The following is a 24,360-nucleotide window of genomic DNA, read 5'->3' as shown; positions in this document are numbered from 1 at the left end:
GAGCCCGCGCGCCCGCCCGGCCCTCGGCGCGCCCGGGGCATCGGCACCGGCTGGGCGCAGCCCGCGGCTCGCGGCGTCGGGGGCAGGCGGGGGCATCCCGGGCCCGCGGCTCCGTACGGCGACATGGCGCAAAGGCCGTCCGTACGGCAAGATGGCCGCGCTGACGGGCCCTATGCCCGGAGGGCCGACGCCTCCGCCCGAGGCCGTGCCGCCCCCGCGCGTCAGCTCACGTGCCCCGGCGGGCAGCTGTAGGGGTGTCCGGGGCGCGCGGATCAGGCCGCCGGGCAGCCGAGCGCGGGGCCCGGCCCCCCGCGCCGGCGCCGCCGTACGCCAGGATGGCGGCGCCGGCGCGCTTCCGGCCCCGCCCCGCCGCGCCCGCCGGGCCCGCCCGCGCCCGGATTGGCCCCGGCGGCGGCCCGTCGCGTCGCGCGGCCGAGCCGTCGGAGCGACGCCGCTCAGTCGGCTGCCGGGGAGGGAAGATGGACGCAGGTGAGGTCCTGGCCGGGCGCGGGGCGTCCCGCGGGCGGGCTCGCCTGGCCCCCTCGGCCCCACGGGGCCTGGCGCGGCGCGGGCCGGGCCTGGAGGCCGGGGACGGCGGGGCCCTGGCGCGGCCGGGGCGTGGGCGGCGTCCCGGGAGGCCAGCGCGGAGCTGACAGTCCGGGGTGTGTCTGCGTCCCCGCACTTTCCCAGCCGCGCCCTGCCTCCAGGCCCCACGCTGGCTCGCCAAGCAGGGCACCGGCGTCGGGGACGGAGGGGCGCCAGGCGGCGCGGGGGCTCGGGCGGGGGAAGTGTGTGCTCCCCGCCGGGAGCCAGGGAGCGGTACCTCCTCAACCCTGAGGAAGTTACATTGGCACGTCGGAGGCGAGAAACCTCCAGCTCTCCTAGCACACTCATGTGTTTTTAAAATTCAGCAAACAATAGATCATCTAAGCTTCCTTTTCTGCGATTGAAGAAAGAAGCCGCATCCTAACGCACAGTGCGTGTGTTGGGGGTGTGTATGTATATATAGACACCTGAGTATCCGTGTTCGTGGTGTTTTGGCCTATCTCATCGTGCTTCTGTACCAGAGGAGGCAACTCCTTAATCTTTGCTGGCAAGATATTTTGGGACTTTGTCCAGTTAGCCTCGAAAGCATTTGCACACAGGTTCTCTCATCCTGCGGCAGTTTTAGTGCTTTCATTCCTTGAAGGGAGTGATTTGCCTTCAAGTACCACCCCCTACCCTGGTCTGTTTAATCCCAGCTGTCATTCTGGATAGCATCGTTTTTGCTTCGTTTTTCTTTTCCAGGAAGCTGTGGCACAAATTTACTGAAATCTCAGTTTGGACACTGTAACATATGCATGCATGGCGATGATTGTGGTATCTCATCACTTAAATGTAAGATGACAGGAGGAGACAGTAATCCTGACTCCCAAAGGAGCAGATTAACCAGATGTATTTTTTGTGAAGTTTGTTTTAAAAAATACCGGATGCTGTTGCACTGTGTGCTGGGGGCATTGGGTGGGGAAAGGAATAGAATTAATATCAGCTTTCTTTTAAGTTATTGCTGCTTGGATACCTAAGACCATTAAAATGAGAGGTTTAAAACCAGTTTAATGTCATTCATGTTACCTTAAGTGTGAAAATCATGTTAAAGTTAGAGGAGTAGCCATGTGATGATACCCTAATGGGACACGGAAGGCTGCTTCAAAGTAGAAGGGGCCTCTGTGGATGATGATAAAGATAATGTGTGGTGTTTTGTGGGGCATGGTGGGGCTTTCTTGCTGAGGTGGTGCTGCATCTCCTTTGGGGATGGTTCATGGCCCTGCCTCCCCTGATTCCTGGAGTCCTTATGGATTCTGCCTCCCATGACCAAGCACTCTGTAGTTCCCGGTGGCTCTGTGGTCATCCATTCAATAACCATGTTTATTATTGAATGTATGGTCTTTGTCGGCGTGTTCTAGATGCTGGGGTTAGAGAATTAAAGAAAACAGGAAAAACCATGCCTAGCCGACGTTCTGGACGTAACACCAACGGTGTGCTCACAAGGTGGAATGATGTGGGCCAAGCAGGTGTAGCCAGGATGGCCAGGAAAGGTCTCACTGCAAAATTCTGACCAGGACCCAAAAGCAGTGCAAGCAGAAGGACCAAGGGCCTGCTCGGGGAGCTGGCAGGCCCTCATGGCCAGGGTACAATGGGTGGGGTGAGAAGCAGGAGCTAAAGGTGACTTGGGCCCGGTCATGGGGCTGTGTTGGGTCATAGTGAGGACTTGAGTGTTTATTTATTCTGAAGGTGATGGTGACCCTTTGGGAGTGTTTGAGAGGATGAGTAACGTGACCATATGTTCAGCAGACTTGCGTGGCTGCTCTGTGAGAATATACTGCAGGGGGCAAGGGCAGAAGCAAGGACACCGAAGGAGTTGGGAGGCTCTTGCAGTGAGCTAGCCAGAGGCCTTGGAAGCTTAGGTCAGTGTTGGGAGAGGAGGTGGAGTTCTGGGTATGTTCGAAGGTCGGGACAATAGCAAACCGTATGGTGAGGGGTAGGGGTGGAGAGGAGCAGTTGAAAATGGTACTGAGGTTTATGACCGTTACGGGAATCTCAGGTGGAAAATACCTGGGGCCGGGAAGCATTGGGAGTTTGTTTTTTTATGTGTTGACTGCGAGGTGCCTGTTAGACATCCTGTCAGGATATCCAGGGTCCTTTGGGTCTGTGGGCCTGGACTAGAGGTAGAAGTGTGTGTGTGGCCACACTGGCTGAGTCATGGAGGGTCTGAGTGCAGGAGGAAAGCGAAAGGGGCCAGGGAGAGGGAGCCCAGGGCTGCTGGCATGTAGAGGCTCAGAGGAGGCAGGCAGGCTGCAGGCCGGTCGTCTTCTCCACAGACCCCGACGCTGTCCATGCAGACAAGGCTCCATGTTCGACCAACTGGCTGGTTGTCTGCACTTACACAGCCACACTGTCCTTTCTGGAGGACAGAGCCAGTGCCTCACGCTTGCATGTGTCTTTCACATTGTGTGTGGCACGTGGCTGGTCGTGGATGAAGCAGAACTTGAGCTGATGATGACTTAGACGATCCCGAACCATGAGAATGTCCGTTGGTAGGGTTTGTGTATGATGCAGTCCCAGTCTGTTAGTGTAGGTATGACTGGGAAGAGGACTGCCTGCTGCCGGCAGTGGGTACATGTGGTCACTCTGTCCAGCATGTTCACTAGAGCAGCAGTTTTAGTTTCCTCAGGGAGCTGAGGTTCCAAGTTCTTGCTCTTTTTCTTTCCCTTTTTTTTTTTCTTATTCTTCATTCGGAACTGGACCACCAGCATCTGCATGTAAACTATTTGGGATTAAAAAAATAACTACTTGCAAACCCATAATCTTAAGCATGAGCGTTTTCCAAAGAAAGGGGAGAATCCTTCCTTTGATTTTATTTATAAAGCATAATCTCCCAGAAAATATAAATGTTTTGGAGAAATGTCTTTGAAACACAGTGTGTTAAAAGTAAGCTCTGAAAGAAATCTGGTGGTGTGTGTTTTTTGCAGCTCTCTCTGGTTGACTTACAATGTACTTGTAAGTAGAGAGAAGTTGGTTATGTTCATTAGGCACAATTCTCTATTTTTCTGTTAGATTAATAATATTAAATCAAAATTTTTTTTCTGATGGAATTAACCACACTGTTAAAGGGTTTCTGCTTCCTCTTCGGGGTGTGATCAGGGACACCTGAGGGAAGAAGATGTGGAAAATTAAATGTCTGGAACCCAGGTGACCAAATGGGGGACAGCGGCTCCAAAACGACCTTTTTCTCAAGGTGGGCGGTGTGGACGGTGCCTGTCTCTTTTGCTTCTGCGCATTGTCTCATTTCCATTACCTGGGAGTCTGGAAACTGGCATTCTTTTAGAGATTTGACTCCTTTTATTTTGACTCAGGAGGTATGTGAGCTGCTTCATGAGTGACTTGACGTGTGTGAAGATGATGGATGATAGCACTGTGGAATAAGGCCGGGACCCTCTGGGCGTTGTGGAGGCTACTGGCTTTGGGGCCCCACAGAGCTGGTCAGTCTGGGAGCAGAGTCGGTAAAGGAGCCTTAGAGTCGGTCCACCTTGTTGGTCGGGTATGTGTGAATGTTAATGATTGTGAACTTTAGCTTCAAAATAGAAAAGCACTACTTTCTAGTAAAATGTTTTCTGTACTGGTGTTTCATATATTCTGTTCTGCAGAAGTATTAGTACATATTTTGGCTAAATTAGTATTGATGATAACAGCGGTGTTTTGTTTGGGGGAGGAGGAATTTAGTTTCATCTCAAAAGTAGTGAGGCCTGAAATAATATGCAAAAGAGGAGGCCCGCACTGTTGGGGGGATGCTGTGCACCTTGAGGGCACCAAGTGTGTTCTCACCCCCTCTGGCTTTGCTCCGTTTGGGAGAAGAGGCTGGGCTTCGAGATGTCAGGTCGTGTGTCCTACAGCTGCACGGGGGCTCAGTCTCCAACAACAAATCTTAATAGAAATTAGAAAGTTGAACTTTAGAAATGAGTGGAATTTAGAAAAATTACTTATTCTTCAATTAGAAAGTAAGACCCAGAGACCAGGGAGCTTGGCAGTCTGTCCAGGCACCTCAGCCTGTGCTGAATGAGAGCTCCCTCCATGCCAGGGAGCTGGCGGGTGCCCAGGCCTGTGGCATTTCAGGCTGGTCCTGTCCTCTGCTGGCCAGTCAGGACCCCTGATGGCTGCAGAGGGGTGCCACACTTGCTCTCCTCTGGGTGGGTGCTGAGGCCCACAGGCCTCTTCTTCCGGCTGATAAGGCATAAGGACATTGGGACCAGCCTGTGAAGTGGCGCTGGTGGCTGATGCTGCTCCCAGATGCAGTCCTGTCTCATGAGGAAAGTGTGCCTAGTTAACTTCAGGGAAGGAGCACCCACGTTTGAGTCAGTCTCCCGTGCACTCTGTGCTTGGTGCTGCACCTCAGTCGCAGAGCACGGAGACTGTCTCCTTTACATGGGGCATCGCTACTGCGCCTGGGTCCGAGATTCCCTGATGGGCCCCCCAGAATGTGCCTCCTGTTGCCCAGTGTGGGGCACAGCTTTTCACAGTTACTAACTTGTTTCTTCCTCACACAGGCCTTGAGGAAAGCACAGCTGTTCCCCTTTTACCAGTGAGAAAACCGAGGTACAGAAAGGTCACCAGCGGGGGTGGGCCATGCGATGACAGCAGGCAGACCTTCGGTTCCACGCTGCAGGGAAGGCGTGTCTCGGCTGTGAGCATAGCTGCTCCCAGTGCCTGGGGTCCTCGGTGGCTGCGGGAACAGGGTGAACACGGCCCCGGCTCTAATGGAGGCCAGAAAGGCCGTCGGGGGCCGGGGGCAGACGGGCGTTCACAGCCCTCCTTAGGGACCCTGCAGGTAACATGCGCTATGGCCTCCAGACCCTTGGCAAGCCGGCAAGAGGTGGGGTCACCCCAATGCCTTACCCCTCTCCGGTGTCTCTCTGCCCTCGCCTGCTTTGGCTCCCAGAGGAATGAGTCTGAGGCTACACAACCTGCAATTTTGTTAGTTACAGTAGCAAATTTGTCATAACATCTTCACAGCACACCTCTCACTACTTCCCTCTGAAGTTGGCTTCATTGTCTGTCACATTTGCTAGTAAACCAAAGAAATAATGCCTGCTTTGCATTTTGCTACTTGAGTGATGCAGCTTCAGAGCTGACCCAACTTTGGTACAGTGTGCGGCCCCTTCACACATGCCACACCATCTGGCACAGCCTGCAGAAGAGACAGTTACCCCAGGCACTTGGAAGGCTGCACGTGTCTGAAGCTGTGGTCTTTGAAGGGCCTCTGACGTCAGTAGAAGGCCCCCTGCGCTGGGGTGAGAACTGTGGTCCTGCGGTGTCGTCACCTGGAGTCAGGTGGCGTTCATGTCCTTTTCTTCTTGAAAGTAAACCTCATGGGCTTGAGTGTACCTGCTGGTTAAAGCCTGGAGGCTAAGGCAGCAGTGATTTCTGAAGACCCAGAGGTGACTGGAGAGGTAGCAGAGACACTGTGGTGTTCTCAGCTCCTTCAAAAGATGGAGCTCTCATCCATCTCTATGTAGTTTTTATGATCACCTACAGAAACATGTGATCCTGTGAACACAAAGGGAGAAGTAAACTCAGGCTTTAAGTTATTTCTTCCTGATCACAGAGCAGCGTGGCTGGCATTGTCAATGGCGGGGCAGGCAGAGCGAAGCCCTGGAGGAAGCCGGTGGCTGGGGGTGGGGGCACGGCAGCACTGCCGCCCAGCAGGCACCCCAGGCTGCAGGGCTGCTCCGACCCTGTCGGGCTTCAGGTACAAATCCAGGCAGAGCTGGGTCTGGGTTCCCAAAGCCTGGTTATTTAGGGTGCAGATGCAGGGCCTTCTGTTGCCTTGGGTTAGTTCAGCGAGCACTGCTTTCCCAACCCTGGAACTGGGAATTAGCTGCACGTCCAGGTCAGCCTCCCAGGAGTAGTTAAATCACCAGCCTTCGAGCCCGCACTTCTCGTCCTAGATGTTAATGACACCAGCTGACTACGGAGCCCTTCTGTCTGCCAGCCTTGAGCACCTCCTGGGAGGGGCTTCGTGGACCACCTTGGGAGGGCATCTTGTTGTTCTTCCCTGTTTGATGGGTGAAGGAATTTCCATAAGCAAGTGGCCAGGAGCCTCAGCTCCTGTGAGTGCTGGAGCGGGGCTTGAGCCCTGGCTGGCAGGTGCCAGAGCGTGCAGTCTACCCTGACTTCCCCAGGGCTTGGGCCCACCCAGGGATACTCAGGGAGGCTCAGCAGGAAACTCCAGGAGCACCCTGATGGGGCACCAGAGGTCGTGGTGGCATGGACAGTGCGCTGCAGACTGCTCAGAGCTACTGTGCGCCTGTGGGAGCTCTTCATCCATGTGGCTGTGGAGAGGAGTAAAGGCGAAGCCACAGGTGTGGCATGGTGTTGTGTGTGTGTCTGTGCCTAGAGACTTCTGGAAGTTGGCTCATGGCTGGGTGGAGGCTGCAGATGGTTTTCATAGTAATTTTGTAGTTTTGGAGTTTTTTAAATAAATAGTATATGTCATTTTTACCAAAAGGTGGGGTTATTGTCAAAAAATAAATTCACAGGTGGGGGGAAGCTCATAGAGTATTTTAGGTTTTCCCAGGACTTCTGTGAAATTGTCAGTGAGGTGGGAGTGGCTTGGCACTGTTGAGGGTGAGAGTGGTGTGTTAAGGGTGCTCTGAAGAGTGTACCCCAGGACACTCCATGGGCAGCTCGCCTTGTGGGCGTTGGTCTCAGATCCATGTGCAGAAGGGGTTCTGTGGACAGGAGGGGTATTAGGCCCTCTCGTTTCCTCAGGAAGCAGTGTGGGATGAGCTGCTGCTCAGCTCTTGTTGGCACAGTGTCCAGATGCTGCGCACTACACACAGCCACCTCCTCAGGAACCAGGGTTCCCTGGTAGCGACGGCCAAGCGAAACAGGCCGCAGACCTTTCAGGACCCAGGGTCTTGGGGTACCTTGCAGACAGGTCTGTCTCTCCATTTCTGGAGGCATCCTGCCCCTCCACAGCTGACTGCTCCTAATTGGGCAGTCAGGTATGGACTAGACCCCAAGTCTTTTGAAGCTTTCCTGACTGTTCCCTGGAAGCATCTGCCTTCACCACAGTGTCTGGGTGTGTGCCCCAAGGGGCACACGTCTGGTAAGTCTTGGAACAGCCATGAACACTTGCTTTACCTTCTGTTTTGTCTGTGGCCTTCCTTGTGTACAGAGATTAAGTGCGAGAGGTATGGCTTCATTTCACTTTTTGCTCTTCAGGTCTAAGTAAAAAACCAAGAAGCCTTTTTTCCTTGTTTCTGTCTCCTGGGTCTGATCCACAGTTACACTTGTGTATGGACACTGACTGCCTTTAAATCTGCGATGCCCAGCAAGTAGGCTGGGAGGCCCATCTCCTGGCAAAGCCCCGTTTGGTCGGTAGTGGTACCTCCAGCCACTGAGGTGCAGAATTCACAGGCTCTTTATATGGAAATCCTATAAATGATCTGGGATGTCGTTTTGTGAAATTACAAAACTTAATCTACTTGTGTCTGGTTCCAATAGCTACTCTGACCTATGACACTCTCCGATTTGCTGAGTTTGAAGACTTCCCTGAGACCTCAGAGCCTGTTTGGATCCTGGGAAGAAAATATAGCCTTTTCACAGGTACCAGCCATGCTCGGGCCCACTGGGCTCTCAGCGCTCAGTTGGCACAGAGCATCTCATGGCATAATAGTTAATGGCAGCTGCCTGCTAACTTTCTGTACCATCTGACCTACGAACTTAAGTCTCTGTGTGTGTGTTTTCTTCTTTTAAATGTTCTCTAGAAAAGGATGAGATCTTGTCCGATGTGGCGTCAAGGCTTTGGTTTACATACAGGAAAAACTTCCCAGCCATCGGTAAGTGCTCTGTTTGTCACAGCATGTGACAGAATACACAGTTTTCAGTATGCCAGGTGCTTGTCACTTCATTTAATCCTCACAGCAGCATAGGTAAACAAGCTGGCGGAGGTCTGGCCCCTAGCTGTGGCAGAGCCAGGTCCCCACCCAGGCCCCCAATTCTACGAGGCCAGTGATTTTCCAACTGCATGTCACCGTTTGTTACCAGGTCCTACAGCAGTAGGGTCAGCCATGCCCAGCAGCTGCAGATGTGGACCAGAAGGGAGCAGGGGGTAGCATGTCCCTGTGGGATGGTCTGGGTGTTTGTAAATGCGCAGGGAGCCCTGCGTCAGGCATGCAGCTGCTTCCCGCCTGTCCAGGATGTCTGGAAGCCACTGCTCTGTGGGCGCCATCTTTTTCCATCTGCTCCACACATCCTCGTGGGGGTTGCTGAAGGGCAAGATGGATGTGACACGTTTAGCGGCATTAAAGTGTGTCCCATTTAGAGAGGCTCTTATTAGCATTTTAGCCCTGGGGATGGTTGGGAAGGGGACGCACTCTTGGCCTTGTCTTTGGAGTTTGGGGTCAGGAGGCTGCACCTCTTTGGGAGTGGGTGTCAGTCAGGCCTGCTACTAGACGTAATCTCATCTGTTCTCCAGAAGGACATGGATATAAAGCAGCTGCCATACTTGACTTTTTGGGAGCACCAAAATGCAGGGGATGTGGTCAGTGTCCCTGGGTCAGTGGTTGACGATGTGAGTGCAGAGGTGCTCTGGGGATGGCTGTCCTTCCCCTGGACTCTGATTCCACACCTGCCCTGAGGCCACTGTGCCTGGCCCTGGGGCAGGGGCCCAGTCTGTGGTGCTGGGAGGGACCCAGCCGTCCTGCAGGCCCGACGTCTGCGCCCCTGGAGGACAGACTGAGGAGCCCTGCCTTGTTTGGCAGAATGGTTGGGGAGGAGACACCTCCCTTCTGGAGGTCAGGGGTCTGTCTCCTCCCCTGCCACGCAGAGATGACTCGTTTGTATGGGAGGTGGGTTGTTTCTGCACAGCAGGCCCTGTGCTGCGTGCTTCGCACAGGGCCCCTTCTGTGACCCCACCATGCCCCAAGAGGTAAGCTTTGTGTCCCCCCACCCCACCCCACCCTCTGCGCAAGTGGGTGATGCTGCGGGGCGAGGGTAGAGCCTGCGGGGCCTGACCCCTGAGTCACTACTCCGCTGTCACCGTGTGCCTCTCACCGTGCTGGTGGTCAGGGTGTCGGGGCATTTCCTGTCACGTTAGGGCCTGTCTCACAGTCTACACAGGGTCTGGGTCTGGGTGAAAGGTGTGCTGCATTCTGACTTCCTGCACACGCAGCCCATCTTCCACACTCCCAGCCACTATTCTTGCTTTTTTGGTAGCTGGAAAATGTCCTCCTGATGTGATTTTGCGTTTCCTGGATTACTTGTGAGGCTTAGTGTCTTTTCACGTGCTTGCCCCACATTCGTATTTCTCTGACTGTCTTGTTTACATATGTTGCCCATTTTGAGCGGGTCATCAGGACATTTCACTTCCCAGCAAGCTCCACCTTGGTGTGACCAGGTTCTACAAGGCGTAGGCCCAAGGCGGAGCTGGTACCTGCAGTCAGGACCGGCCTGGGGGTGTTAGGACCCGTCTGACAGTGAGTGCCTCTCTCTTTGTCCACTGTGGCAGGGGGAACTGGCCCCACCTCGGACACGGGCTGGGGCTGCATGCTGCGGTGTGGACAGATGATCTTTGCCCAAGCCCTGCTGTGCCGGCACCTAGGCCGAGGTGAGCCGCGACGCTGGGGTGGTGCCGCCTGCTCTGCGGACTCGGGGGTGGGCCGTGGGAGCAGATCACCAGCCAGACACAGGGCTCAGGGTTTTCTTGCATAGTGACCCACTGGTTTTTACTGATTAAAAAAAGTGACCTCAAAGCATGCTGATAAATAAATGTCTATCTTTTGGAAATTATGTTTAAACCACTGAAATCATTTTCTGCTTTGCGTATGGATTCGTTCTGAAGAGCTGGCACATAGGTATTTGAAATCCTGGTGAATTTGGCTTTTAACTTTGGAAAGCTTCAGTGAAGATGTGGATACTATTTGTGTTTGTAAAAACAAAGGACTTTCTCTCACATGTTGGTAAGACTGAGCTTCCGGATCTGTCTCTGATAGACTGGAGGTGGACACAGCGGAAGCAGCAGCCAGACAGCTACGTCAGCGTCCTCAGTGCATTCATTGACAGGAAAGACAGTTACTACTCCATTCACCAGATAGGTGGGACTGCGCAGGGTGCGGGGTCCTGCTGTTTGGAGCGGGCAGAGGGTTTCTGGGTCCCCCCAAGCACTGCTCTGGGATGGTGGTGTGTGAGGCGGGAGGCTTAGACCGCTCTGCCCACCCCCACCGTGGCCTGGCCTGCTGGACCCAGGCTGACCTGCAGTGGTGTGTCACTTGCCGCGGTGTCTGAGATCAGACTTGATGGCCTCACGGGCTCTTTTTCTCACACCCCATCAGTGAGATTGAATGCTACTCTGTTTTAGCGTTGCATTCTCACTTACAGAAGGAAGTAAAAACATGACTCTGAATGGATTGACCTGAGTCATTTCCTCTCCAGCCCTGATCCTCGTTGAGGACTGAAACCCTGTCTTAGGGAAGGACAGACCTTGAGATGGTACCTGTCCCTTTGGAGGAAGCACCCTGTGCCTGCCCAGGCCTCCTGTAAAGTGCTCCTAAAGCCACACGCCCGCGTCTGTGGGGGTAGGTGGGAGCAGGGGTGTGTGTTACTAACTGGATATGTTTTTTTGCAGCACAAATGGGAGTTGGTGAGGGCAAGTCCATCGGCCAGTGGTACGGGCCCAACACAGTCGCCCAGGTCCTCAAGTAGGTACCGAGCGCCATCCCTCCCATTTCCTTGGGGACAGTGTGACCATACCATGGGTGTTCAAACTTCGTGAGTCTTCATTGATAAGGGAAGTGTGGGGTGTCACAGGTGGTCCTCAGGTGGCCATGCCAAGTGGTCTTTTGTATCGCAGTTTGTTTCCTGATAAAGTGAATATCTTACTCCAGGTTGTTCCCCTGGGTTGGTCGTTGTTCTTTGCCCCGTGGACACATCATCATGGGGGAGGTTGGAGCTGGTCTGGAGCACAGCAGTTTCAGATGTGCTGCATTCTGACCTTCCTGCACATGCAGCGCATCTTCCACAGGCTGTCCTCCGTGCAGGCACCTTGGCCTTTCTTCTGACCTATAGCCTCCTCCCTCTTAAACCTGTTCCCAGCTGCACCTCAAGCGTCTGCCCACCTGTCCCCTGTCCCCACGGGTGCCTCCCATAGGCACCCCACACTTGGTGTTTCTGAAATTGCTCCTCTTTCACTTGCCCCCAGCCTATTCCTCCTCATGGTGAATGGCTACCCTCTACCCAACCACTGTTGTCATCTCCCAAGACACTTCCCTTCCACGTCCAGCTTCTACCGATTCCCAGGCCTGTCCCATCTCTCCATTTCTTTACCTAGTCCCCACATTTACTCAGCCCCCAAATGTACCCTTTAGGGTCCTGGATGCAGCCCTGCATGCCTTGAAGCGTAGTCTGTGTGTGTGGTCTGTGTGCATGGTGTGCCCCCGTGTGTGGTCTGCATGTGTGGCCTGCCTGCATGGCCCGCCTGTGCTCTGCCCGTCTCGCACACTCACTGCCTTCCTCCCACTGCTGCCCTGAGGCAGCTTCGCTGAGGTTACCATCTGTCCTGTTGTGTCGAAGGCCGGGTTCCAGCCTCTGGCCTGCTGGGCCGTCCAGCACACAGCCCTTGGTGTAGGTTCTGCTCTCTGTTTGGAAGCGTGGGCTGCTAGTCACGCTCTTCGGTGCTTCTCCTGACCTCTGGCTGCCTCTGCTGCCGGTCTCCACCTGGGAGTGCTGCGGGCTTGGTGCAGGCCTCTGGCTGTTCTCTCTCCTTTGGGCCCGGCTTCAGCTGCTGTCTGCACACACACAGCTCCCAGAGTCACATCCCCAGGCTCACCTGTCCCCAGACTCCAGACTCACATCCAGGGGTGTCCAAGGGCACGCCACTGTAACAGCCAGACCCACAGTGGGTCCCCTCCGCCTCACATTCCGCCTCTCCAGCGAGTGGCAGTGCAGTCCTTCCAGCAGCTTGGCCAAAAGTGGGTCGTGCTTTACTCTTCTCTCTCAACACACCCCATCTAGATGTGGCCGCTGTCTGGCCATGTCCTCAGCCCCCTGTCCTCTCTGGTCCAGGCCTGCCTTCTGCCTCCTTGCTGGTCTTCCTTCTCTGTTTGCTATCCTAGAGTCTCCTTTCGAATAGTGGCAGTGTTATTGTCATGAAGTATAAGCCCACCCACCTGCCCCTCGTCTGCTCAGGACTGTCCCGGCTGTCCACTGGCCACAGAGCTGTGAGCTGGCTGTGCTCTGCCTGCCTCCATGGCCCGCCTCTGCCCGCCCTGGACTCCCTGGCACACACCCACCTCAGGGCATCTGCATGTGCATGCACTTCGCCCAGCATCTGCCTCTGCCCAGACACCCCTTCACACTGAGGCCTCCCATAGCTGCCCTAGTGTGCACCCCCACTCCTGCCATGTTCTTCCCAACACTGCTACCTGTGATGGCCACTCCTTCCCTGCCTGCCTCCCCTCGGAATGTCCCCAAGGAGCTGCTTTGTGTCCGCGTGTCTTTGGTGCTGTGCCTGGCCTGCAGCAGGCATGGCGGGAGGCAGGGGAGGCCACTGCTGGGGCACTGCGGGCACTGTCCCATTGGTCGGGTCTCCCTCGTGGTCGCCCCGCCATCCTAGCCCTCCACCCTTGTCCCCAGGTGCACTGGGTCCTCCGTCTCCCCTCGGGAACCCCGATTTTTCATCCACAGTGCCAGGATGAGCTTTGTGCCCCCATTATACTTTGGTTGCAAAGTCTGCTCTTCTCTAAGAATCTCACCTCTGGGGCCGCCATTCCTCACGACTGCTGTCTGCACTTGTTGAACCACAGATTTCATTCTGAGGATTCACCCTGGTTGTCGGTTTAGTGTCTGGGGGGTTTCCAGGGGACTAGGCCTGCCTCAGAGTTGGTGAACCCAGCAGCACCTGAGGCCTGGGTTCATAGTCTAGTTCCCACAGGTGTGTGCCAACTAGACCTGATGACTGTCACCAGAGATGCCCTTGTATGGGCACTTCCTCTGCAAGTGGCTGTGGGGTGATGGCGGGACCCTGTGCCCTGGGCATCGCCAGCCTCAGCCTGTCAGTTGAGAAACAGCTAGAGCACTGGGTGCTGTTCCCTGGGGCATCCTGTGGACGCCCTTCACATCTGGGATTGTGAAGGTTAGCGGCATGTTCCCCCTTTCTGCAGGAAGCTTGCTGTCTTTGACACCTGGAGCGCCTTGGCAGTCCATATAGCGATGGACAACACGGTGGTGATGGAGGACATCAGTAAGTGAGCTGTGGATCAGGGGTTGTGGCTGCCTGGAGTTGGGAGTGGCTGGTCCACAAAGGGCCTCCCTGGGGGTGCCATGAGTGTGCGTCCCCTGGGCAGGCTGGGGGGCAGGGTGTGGCTCTGCAGAGCTGGGCTCCTTAGTTCCCCATGTGGTTTGTGTTTTTACTACAAATAGCTGAGACATGCTGGACTGAGCTGCATGCAGGTGTGTGTGGGTATTCGGCCCCATGCCTTTGTGCCCGTTAGCCTTAAGGAGAGGTGAGAATTTTCAGCTCCACCACCTCAAGCCTAGGAGTAACTTGAAAGAGAAACGTAGAAATCCAGGCATGCTGAAGCGTCAGTCCAGGGGGCAAACGAAGGCTCCCTTTGGCCGACTGCCTCTGGAGAATGCCCGCATTCTCTCGTGCATCAGGCCAGCAGAGCTCTTACTGTCTTATTACATGGTTTACTCAGCAGCAGTTCCCCAGACGTTTCCCGAAGCTGCCCCAACCCCGCTCACTGGTTTCTGCATGTGGGCTCTTGCCTTGAGTCTGATCTCCCGAGAGGAGAGTGGGGAGCAGCCTATCTCTCAGCGTGCAGATGTGCAGGCTGGCGCAGCCGCTGGGAGCAGGTCTCACACTCACACTGCAGGCGTGGTGGCGCTTTGTGGGGGCTGCTTCCCTGCTGGTGACTGCAGTGCCCCTTTGCTTCTTGCAGGGGTGGGCCCCGGGAAAGAACAGCCCTGACTGGCAGCCAGGCGCTCTGCAGCACCCTGTGGCCCCGGGTGCGTTGGCCTGGGGCCGGAGTGGGAGGGCGCGGGGCCCCTTCTCCCTTGGCCCCCGCATTCCCCCTCTAGTTCTTAACATTTTCGTGAAACAGGAACTTAGAAAATATGCAGAGAAGGGGAAAATCATTTGGGTTCTCCTCTCAGAAATAGCTCATATTGATGTTGAGACATGTTGCCCCCCAGTGTTCTATTTTTCAGAAAAATACATTGGCTCTTGCCAATGGAAAGGGTGTCACTGTCTCGTGGCCTGGCTGCACCATATTCTATTTGCCTGTTTCTTTCCCCCGGTGCTGGAGAACCACTTAGCTCATTACCCTTCCCCTGTTCAGGGTCTCACCTGCCACTTGTCCAACCCTGGCTTCATGCTGGAGAGGCTGGTCCCCTGGGGCAGTGCCAGGAAGAGGTGAGGGACGAGCTGGAGGTGTGACTGGTGGGGGCCCAGGAGGCACCGTGCCTGTGAGCCCGGATGCTCCTCGGCGCTCCTCCGGGACTCGGGGTCATCCATGGCAGCGCTGCTGGAACTGTGGTGAGATGTGGCCCTGGGCTTGTTGGAGGAGGACTGGGCTTGAGCTTGGAGCTGGCTCCTGGCTGCAGTGTGCTTGCCACCTGGCCATGATTGCTGTCACAGCACATGTCCTCCCTGAACCAGAAGCAACACGTGTTCAGCACAGGGATGAGGGGAGGACGTCTGACTCCCAGATGGGGGAGGGATAGCATCAGCGCTCAGCCAGTCAGTGCCCTGGGCTGGCAGCAGGGCAGGGTGTCTGTGCACAGCTCAGGGAGGCAGGGCGTGTGCAGGTGATTCTCAGTGGCTTGTGCTTGCTGCTTAGTGAGCACAGTAAACCAGCTGCTTTCCCTGCCCACCACTCCAGCCGCCCCAACACTCACAGGTCCGGCAAAGCAGGAGCTGAGGAGCAAGGCTGGCTTAGTGAGGACTCTTCTGTCCTGGTTTCTCAGAGCTTCTTGTGGGGCAGTTAGGTGGGGAAAGAATGCTGGTGTCAGAAATCCCACCAGAGCCTCTCCCCAGACAAAGAGCTGGCCTAACCTTCCCTTAGATTTAGAAAGCACCCTGAGCAAGGGGAGGCCTGATCCTTGGGGTGTCCCCGTTCCCCCACCCGCCCATCCGTCCTCAGGGCTAGCCAGGGGTCCAGCGCAGGCTCTGCCAGCACTTACTCCTGATGGGTCAGACCTGTTTCAGCACAGGGGGCCCCTGGGTCCAGGGGTGCGTGCTGTGGTCTGTAGTGGGCACGGTCATGCCAGTGAAGAACAATTACATTCAAGTATCATCAGACGAAGGGAGGTGTGAGGTCCTGATGGCAGAAGTAGAAATCCCAGTGAGGAAATGGAGGGAAGCAGAGCGACCGTGTGGGGCAGAGCTCCGGGAGGTGAGGGCAGGCTGGGGAGGGGGGCCCAGAGCCGGAGGCCTCCCCCCAGGTCCTTGAAACATACATGTTCCTGGGGACATTTCCCACACTGCAAAAATAAAGAAACTTCTGTAAGCATCCAAGTGTAGTAATATCAGTAGCTGCCTTTGAAGAGAGGTGGTCCCGACTGGCCCCAGCCACCGCATCTCCCTGCCACGCCAGATGCTACCAGAAATGTGTGAACTCAAAGAAAAGGACCTGGGTTTGGGGTGAGTGGGATGAGGGCGGCACTTAGGTCTTGTTAGTTGCATTGACAGGAAAACAGAACTTAAATATGGTAAAAATGCTAAGCGAGCACTAGAAAACTACAAGTGGGTACCTGGTACGAACATGAACCCATTTTCTTGATAACAAGACCTTCGTGACGTACAGCCAACAGAGCAGCAGCAGTGGGCCTGTTTCCATCATTTCTTGAGCCACAGTCTTTGTCTGTTGTTGACCGAGAGAGGGTCCATCCTAGTGGTGAAGATCTGGTCAGCAAGGAAAATGTCACCACACAAAACATAGTCCCAGAATCAGCAAAGTAAAACCTATGGTAAAGAGAGTATATGTGGCAGGTTGAATATATAAAAACTACAGTGACAGAGGGCCAGAGTAAGGCAGCACGAGACATGCATCAGCCCTGGACGCTGGTGGCAGAAAAGAGCTCCTACAAAAGAGCCCTCAGGACATGTATGTGAACTATGTAGAATAAAGAGAAAAAGGACAAAACTACTACTTAGAAATTCCAAACCTTTATCTTAGCTTTGGGTCAAAAGAAGTGAGGTTTACAGACTGTATATGAGCACCTGAACCCTGAACTCAGGAAAAAAACTGGTGCCTGTTGTGCTGATGATGAGAATCGGAGAGGGTGAGGGGCGTGGAGCCCCGGGAGTTGGGGAGGCACAGCAGCGGAACGGAAGACACCCGAGGAGAGAGGTTTCATGAGGACAAATGCAGAGTTTAATGATGTAAAAGGAGAAACAGGAGAGCTAATAAATTCTAGAACTGGTTCTTTGAAACAGCCTGTGTGCCCATCAGATAACCATACCAAGGGGAAAGGGGAAACGTCAGGAATCTGTTTAGAAACTAGATGAGATCCTGACAACAATTCCATTGTGTGGGTTTTTCCCGCAGCACCAAGCTGTTCTGCGACGCCAGCTGGGTGTCCAAACATTTAGCTCATTTCTGACACTGTCCCGACCCTGCAGGCGAAGGTTCCAAGCCACCTCCAAGTTGTCTGCACACATCACCAGCCCAGAAGCTCTCCGAACCCTGTCTTGGGTTTGATGGGGGCTCCATGACACTCATGACTGAGCCCCCTCCCTAGCTCCTGTCCTTCCCAGAGGTCTGAGGGGTGGGTGGGACTGAAGGTTGGTTCCCCTGGCAACCAGCCCTTCCCTGCTTTCCGAAAGACACCTCATTGACACCACAAGATATCTTTAGGGCTCGAACCAGTTAGGAAATTCCAAAGGTTTTTAGGAGCTGTGTGGAGAGGAGGGCCTGATTTATTATTCAATATAAATCACATCACAGGAAGATTAAGTAGCCAGAGAGAAAAAGGAAGATAAAGTCCTTCATCGCCTTTCTGAGAAGTCTCCGTCGTGCAGCGAGTCTGTCTGACCTGCCCGATCGAGCAGCCACAGGTGTGGTGGGCACGTCTGTGGGCCTTGCCTGAGGCTGGGCGCTCTGCCTCGGAACCAGCAGGCCTCGCGCGCCGTCCCCAGACCTTTCCAGTCTCCTCTAATCTGGAAGGTTCTCCCTCTTTGTTTTCCTGGTTTTTCATAGCACGGACGTCCTTGGAGAACCCAGGCTAGTTCAGAAGGGTGTTCCACCCTCTGTTTCCTAGTGATGAGATTTGGATTACGTGTTTTGACCCAGAGCCTGACTGGCGGCTCTGCCCTGCGAGCGTCCAGCAGGGGCTGCCGGCTTGCCCGTTCCCCTGTGGCTCAGGAAGTATCCTAGGGTCACACTCAACGTGCATCGCACACCGTCCCCTTTCTGCACTGGCTGGCTCTCTGGGGAGGAGCCCTCCCTCCACCCTCTCCCGTATTCACACTCTAAAGCCCTTTCGGAGCCGGTGGGCTCACATACCCCCTTTCTCATCGCTGTGGCCGCCTCAGCTCTGACCAGGTGCGCCTCGTGTCCCTGTGTCGCCTCTTCCTCCCTGGCACAGACTAGGCCCAGTGTGCCTTGTGCCGCCCCTACCCCAGCCCTGGTTCCCTTTTGTGGGGGTGGGGGGTCTGGGAGCCACAGGCTGGGTGCCTTGGGGGTGCTCAGGGCCACTGGCATCCCCCCTACTTAATGTGCCTAAAGGATTGCCCGGGACACTTCGGTGGCAGAAGTGAGTTGCCTCACCATCTAAAAGGAAGGAGAAAAGTAGCTCCTTGGGGGCACAGGGATTCTGGTCACTGGTCACTAGGCCATTGCTCTCCCAGAGCACTGGCTTGTGTGCCTTATTTTACTCTTAAGTTGAATGTGTGGAGAAAATGTGCTGTTCTTCCTGTGGGTGGCAGGATTCATCTTTCTTTTCCAAATTTGAGTTGCATTTAAGCACTGGGCTTCTTATCTGCTTTTCCTTTAATGGATTAATTGTGGGCCTCTTTCTCTTGGGTGCCTGGCCTGTAAGAGCATGTCTCCCTTTTCAGGAAGGTCATGCAGGAGCAGCCTTCCGTGTGCAGGGGCCACTGCGTCTCCTGCAGACTCCGACCGGCACTGCAACGGCCTCCCTGCCGGGGCTGAGGTTGCCAGCAGGCCCCCGTGGAGGCCCTTGGTGCTTCTCATCCCCCTGCGCCTGGGGCTCACAGACATCAACGAGGCATATGTGGAGACTCTGAAGGTGGGTCCTGGAGTCTGTCCCTCCACTGCCTTGCTGCCAACTCCAGTCCTCTGAGCTCCCTGCGGGCTCCTGGCCTCCCTCTGGGCAGTGCCCTCCCATGGGTCTCTCTGCTCCGCGAGCTCACTCTTCCCTGCCTGTGCCCCTTGTAGCCTCTGTTCCTTCTGACTCAGTGGCCCCACCAGCTTCTCGTCTCCATTTCCCCTGCCCTGGGAGTCAGGCCAACACTTGGCCTCCCCTGTGCACCCCCGTGCCCTGCCCGCACCTGGGTGGACCTGTCTGCATCTCCTCCCGGAACCCTCGCTGCCGCTTAATAACTTAGGCCCTCGTCCGGCATGGAGCTGTCTTGTACGTGACCCCAGGCCCGTTGCCCCCCCACCTGCGGCATGTTCTCATCCTCCCTGACTAGGCTCCTGGGGACCACGTCTTCTCTCTCTCCTGCCTGTCTAACCCTGTGGAGGTGGGTGCCATCTGCTTCCTGTGGCATGCAGGCAGCGTTGTCTGCTGGTGCCTGACCCAGTCTGAGGGCACAGACTTCCTGCTGGCGTGTGCTCAGCAGCCCCCCTGCTCTCTTTCCCGCAGCACTGTTTCATGATGCCCCAGTCCCTGGGGGTGATCGGCGGGAAGCCCAACAGTGCCCACTACTTCATTGGCTACGTTGGTAAGTCGTGGCTCCTCAGCTCCGTCCCAGTTGGCCAGAAGCCAAGTGGTCTTCAGGACAGTCCCATGGGGCGAGCTGTACCCCTTGCCTCGAACCTCCCCCACACTGGGGCATCAACTTGACCCAGGACCACCAGTCTGCTTGCCCAGGTGGGGAGCTCCCACAAGGGGTCCCCACACTACCCTCCGTACCCCTTTCCCCTGTGGTCCACTCCCACCCCGTCCTCTGCCCAGCCTCTCCCAGCCTGTCCCATGCCGTCAGGGGCTCTCGGTGTGGTGGGTCTGCCGTGGTCCCCCGAGTGCTCCCTTCCCCTGACCACCTGTCTGCTTGCCCAGGTGAGGAGCTCATCTACCTGGACCCTCACACGACACAGCCGGCTGTGGGGCTCACTGACAGCTGCTTTATTCCGGATGAGAGCTTCCACTGCCAGCACCCCCCCAGCAGGATGAGCATCGGGGAGCTCGACCCGTCCATCGCCGTGGTACGTCCCCTCTCCACGCTGCCGTCTCTGACCGCATGAGCTTATGGGCAGGTGTTGTGCACCCAGCCCTGCTCTTAGAGTGAAAATGAAAGCTTTCAGATTTCTATGATTTTTTTTTTTAATGTTTTGGAGTAAGTGTAATGGTCACATGGCTCAGTATCCAGAGGGCACAAAGGAGTGAATGGCCCTGTGTGTGGTCCTCACAGCCTTGGTGGGGCTGAAGCACGTGGGGGTGACGTGTCTTTTAACATGACGGTGGTTACTGCTTTGCTCACTGCTCTGCGCCACCTTTTTGGGGGTTTCTGGTTCACATTTTCATCTTTCAACTTGATGTATCTGGGAGACGACCTCACAGAATGGGCTTTCCTGCTCCCTTTTGGTCGTGGCTTATTTGAACCTGTCTGCTCACAAAAATGCACTTTTTGGGAAGGGAGGCCGAACACACCTAGAAATGAGAGCGTCCTGAGAGGGGCGATGAACCAAGTCACGGACTCCAGGCGGGAGGCAGGCCCGGTCCTGAAACATGACACCACCTGGGCGCACTGTCTGGGTCTTATGTCAGGTCAGCGTGACGACTTGAGCTCACAGGCTCCACTGCCATGGGCACCCACTGGCGAATTCCTTGTCCAGCCACGGTTAGACATGCTCATGGCAGTAAGTGTATCTCGGTGTCTTGAAGGTTGATGCTGTATTGAGATCAGATCAAACTGGACCACCAGCGTCTTTGGCAGTGTCCAGAAGGCGCATGTCTGAGCTCTCAGGCACGTGGAGGCACGGCCCCATCCTCAGGAGGAGGCGTGCACCAGGCTGCTGGGGAGAGACAGGCCTCGTTCTCCAACAGAGCGTTCGGTGTCCTTGCCAGAGCCCCCTCCTGTGCTCCAGCTCTGGGGAAAGCTGTGTCTGGCTTCTCCCATTTTGTACCTGTTTTCCTCGTCTCTCCACATAGCATCTGTAACCTGGCGGGGTTAAGAACCCCTGCTAACTTAATAAGAACACCAGGGCTCTGTGCATGTGGTCTGGAGGCTGACCCTAGTGAGCTCCTCTGCCTGGCGCCCAGCTCTCCACAGGAGGGGCCCACGCGTGGAGGTGTGCCATGCACCGTGTTCCTCAGTCCTGGTGGCCTTTGCCTTTGCGAAGCTGCTCGGGAGACCGTGGTCCAGGCCGAGCCCAGCCCTGGGACATAGGACAGCTCTGTGCTCTGCCCTGACACGGTGTAACCTGTGCCCTTCCCTGGCCTTCAGAGAGCACTTGGGCTGCACGGCCAGCGTCAGTCAGGGTCGAGGGCTGTGGGTCGAGCCCTGGTCAGAGCCCACAGTGGGGCGGAGGCCCAAGAAGCAAGGACGGTCAGACGTGTGGTAATGGACGCTGGGCCCTCGTCAGGTCCCTAGGCATGCCGAGCCTGCCGTCTGGGCGCGGCCTGCCGTGTGTTCATGCTCTGTGCTCTCTGGCACCCTTTGTTTCAGGGCTTTTTTTGTAAGACGGAGGACGACTTCAACGACTGGTGCCAGGAAGTCAGAAAGGTCGGTAGCGGCTTCTCACCCGCAGGGCAGGGCCGAGGGCCCCTTCTGGGTCTCCCCTTTGGGATCCTGCCTCCTCAGCACCCAGCTGTGCCGCGACCCTGCCCTCCCAGGGCCATGGCTTCTGGCATCGCCCTCGTTATGGCTGGAGAACACGGGGCCAGACGTCTGTGGGGCTCTAGAACAGGGTTCTGGCTCATCAGCCTGGCACCTGCTGCTCTTCACATGAGCAGAGGGACTTGATGGCATGCGGCTGCCCCTGGGCAGGTGCCAGGCTGGGCTTCTGCCTCAGCATAGGATTAAGAGCCTCTAGCATGGAGGCTGCCTCTGTTTGCTTGTCAGCATTTTTCCTCTCTTGTGATGGTGCTCTCGGGTGGGGGTGCTGGGCTGTGCCCCTGGAGGGCTGCGTCTAACAGCTGTGTCTTTTGACAGCTGTCGCTGCTCGGAGGTGCCCTGCCTATGTTTGAGCTGGTGGAGCAGCAGCCTTCCCACCTGGCCTGCCCTGACGTCCTGAACCTGTCTGTAGGTGAGTCCAAGGCCTTGGCCACATCTCAGGTGGGGACAGGGCATCACCTGCTTCATTGCTGGGGTGGGGCACAGTGTGGCCTGTGCGATGCCTCTGTCCCCTCTGTTTCCCACCAGGTCCCGTTCTGATTGTTTTTGACTTTTAAGGTTTATACACACGCCACGGGCGATCACATGGTGGTGACTTGTGTGTGGACTAGAGGCACTGCTAAACAGCATCTTCCCCTGTGCACAGTTACCTGTCCCCATGTACAGGGAGCTGGGTGTGCCCCTTACATGGGCCCCAGGGTTGTTAGGACCAGAACACACTAGCCTTCCTGTGGACACAGTGACCTCTGCGGTGCAGCTCAGAGCCAGTCCCGGGCCGGCACACAGTGCCTCAGGTAGGCTGTGCCTCACTGCCCCGTGCTGTGGGCCTGGGGCCTTCTCCATGCTCAGGTCCTCTGTGCCTCCCGAGTGGGCTGGGTGTGTGGCACATGTAACACAGGGACTTGGCAGTGAGGCCATGAGCACATGTCCATCTGTCTGAAGGTCACTGAGAGGAACAGGGACAGCCTGCTGCCCCACGTTGTGAGCTCCAAGCCCACTGCCTGGTGAAAACCACAAAGGGTTGGGTGCTGGCCCGGGAGACTTGGGACAGAAGTCCCTTTGGCCCCCAAGATGATACAGGCTGGGTGCCCTTCCTGGGACAAGGCTCTGACCTCCCAGCCCCCGCTCGCCTGTGTGCTCTGATGGGAGGCATGTCTGCCCGCCTCTGCTTTCCAGACAAGCCTCTGGGCTTCTTTCTGACCCTTCCATCCTTGTGCCAGTCAAGTTCCGGGCCTGCTGAGACCCTCCAGCCCACGAGGCCTCAGCTGGGCAATCACAGTGGCTTTTTGCCTCCTGGAGCACCAAGGCCACCCCGACTGGACACCCTTGATTGTCAGATGCCCACACGGGCAGGCGGGCCCAGAGCCTGGGCCTGGTGGGTGTGCACACTGGTCCTTGTTGTCCCCTCGCCCCAGAGTGACCCACACCAGGCATCTGATGAGGTCTTATTTCTTCTAGATTCTTGTGATGTAGAGCGATTGGAAAGGTTCTTTGACTCAGAAGATGAAGACTTTGAAATCCTGTCCCTTTGAAAATCCTGGAGTTTGGGGACGGTCCACTGGCCCTCGATGGGGATGCCTCCAAGAGCCCAGCCCTGCCTCGGGGTGCTTGGTGTCTCTGCAGCATTTCATCCATCCAGCCCGCCCGCCCACTGAGTGCCGTGCCTCACGCCACCTCTGCCCTGGATGGAGGACTGCACCGTTCTGGGGGCCCCACTGCGAGGCGTGAGGCCGCTTGGCCCAGAAAGCTCATTGAGGCTGCGAGGCACGAATGAGGGGCCGCCTGCAGGAGGCCCAGCGCAGCCGGGCCAGAGTTTCCGAGAGCAGCGCCTTCACACCTCAGAGCTCCCCTGAAGACACTGCCGGCCCTGCCCTAGTGCATCGCCTCTGTCCTGCTTCGTCCTGGGCTCTCGGTTCTGGGTTTGCTTTGGAATTAAAAGTCCTGTTTGAAGTTGCTCAACAGAGACATGAATTTCTGTCGGGCGTGTCCCAGGTCCATCCCAGAAGACCTGCCAGGCGGGCATGAGGAGCAGCATCCGCGGACTGGGCCTTGGTGCTGGCCCTTGGCCTGTGCCCCGTATGGTGTATCGAGGGCTACCTCAGTGGGAGATGGGGTGAGGGGATCATGGCGAGGCTCTTCCTCACTTTGGGGAGAGAAGTGGCAAGGGGGTGGGGCACGGTGGGAATCAGAGATGTCCCTGTGCACCGGACTCTCCAGGACAGATGTGCCAGCGCTCCCGGAGCGGGGTTCCATTTGCAGGTTGTGGCACTGATACGCCCCACATGCTGCTAGCTGGCTTGTCATGCCAGCTTCCCCTGGGTGAGTGGGGGGTGAAGTCAGTGGGAGCTGCCCTCGCCTGGGACCTAGGCCTGGCAGGGAGGCGTGAAGGCACACTGCCACCTGGAGCCTCCCGTGTGTCCTCGTCCATCTCAGTATGGCCTTCCTGGCCACCAAGGCCTCAGATGGTTTGGGGCTCAAGGGTAAATCCTGATCTTTATGGTGCAAGGTACACCCCCTCCCCCAGCTTCTCAAGGCCTCAGCTGATGGGCCTTGGTGCCAGGTGTCCTGGGCCCCAGACCCACACAGGTCTGCAGTCCCCCCAGGAAGTGCACGTGGGGTCTGGGGAGCTGGGGGGCAATGGACACCTTCAGTGTGTTACCGAGGACGTGAGTCATGATATTTCCTCTGCCTCCCTGCCTGCACCCCTCAGGTGGGGGTGGGGGACGGTGGGGCAGGTGGGCCACAGGCCAGGCCAGGAGGCTCTGCGGCAGCTCCTGCTCTCGCTGCGAAGCGTGGCAGGG

The 24,360-nt window shown here is 56.3% G+C and overlaps 1 protein-coding gene across 3 annotated transcripts; it reads left to right on the top strand.

Annotated features, from left to right (window-relative positions):
- The first annotated feature begins 6 nt into the window (after positions 1-6).
- On the top strand, positions 7-23,514 carry ATG4B (autophagy related 4B cysteine peptidase). Of its 3 annotated transcripts, none has more exons than XM_037009543.2 (13): positions 7-489; positions 8,044-8,145; positions 8,307-8,378; positions 10,046-10,147; positions 10,533-10,634; positions 11,165-11,237; positions 13,698-13,777; positions 18,599-18,789; positions 19,369-19,447; positions 19,783-19,928; positions 21,392-21,448; positions 21,878-21,971; positions 23,018-23,514. In XM_037009543.2, exons 1-13 carry the CDS (start codon positions 336-338, stop codon positions 23,089-23,091), a joined length of 1,326 nt encoding a protein of 441 aa, XP_036865438.2. In that variant the 5' UTR covers positions 7-335; the 3' UTR covers positions 23,092-23,514. The 3 variants fall into 3 exon arrangements, with proteins under 3 accessions (XP_036865438.2, XP_036865439.2, XP_017520260.2); XM_037009544.2 differs by having other exon boundaries at positions 9-489; positions 10,049-10,147; XM_017664771.3 differs by lacking the exon at positions 7-489 and adding an exon at positions 583-1,377.
- Positions 23,515-24,360: the final 846 nt, after the last annotated feature.

This window comes from Manis javanica, chromosome 12 (genome assembly GCF_040802235.1).
Source record: "Manis javanica isolate MJ-LG chromosome 12, MJ_LKY, whole genome shotgun sequence".
In the NCBI taxonomy this organism is placed as follows: domain Eukaryota; kingdom Metazoa; phylum Chordata; class Mammalia; order Pholidota; family Manidae; genus Manis; species Manis javanica.
This window is presented reverse-complemented; position numbering and strand designations above follow the sequence as displayed.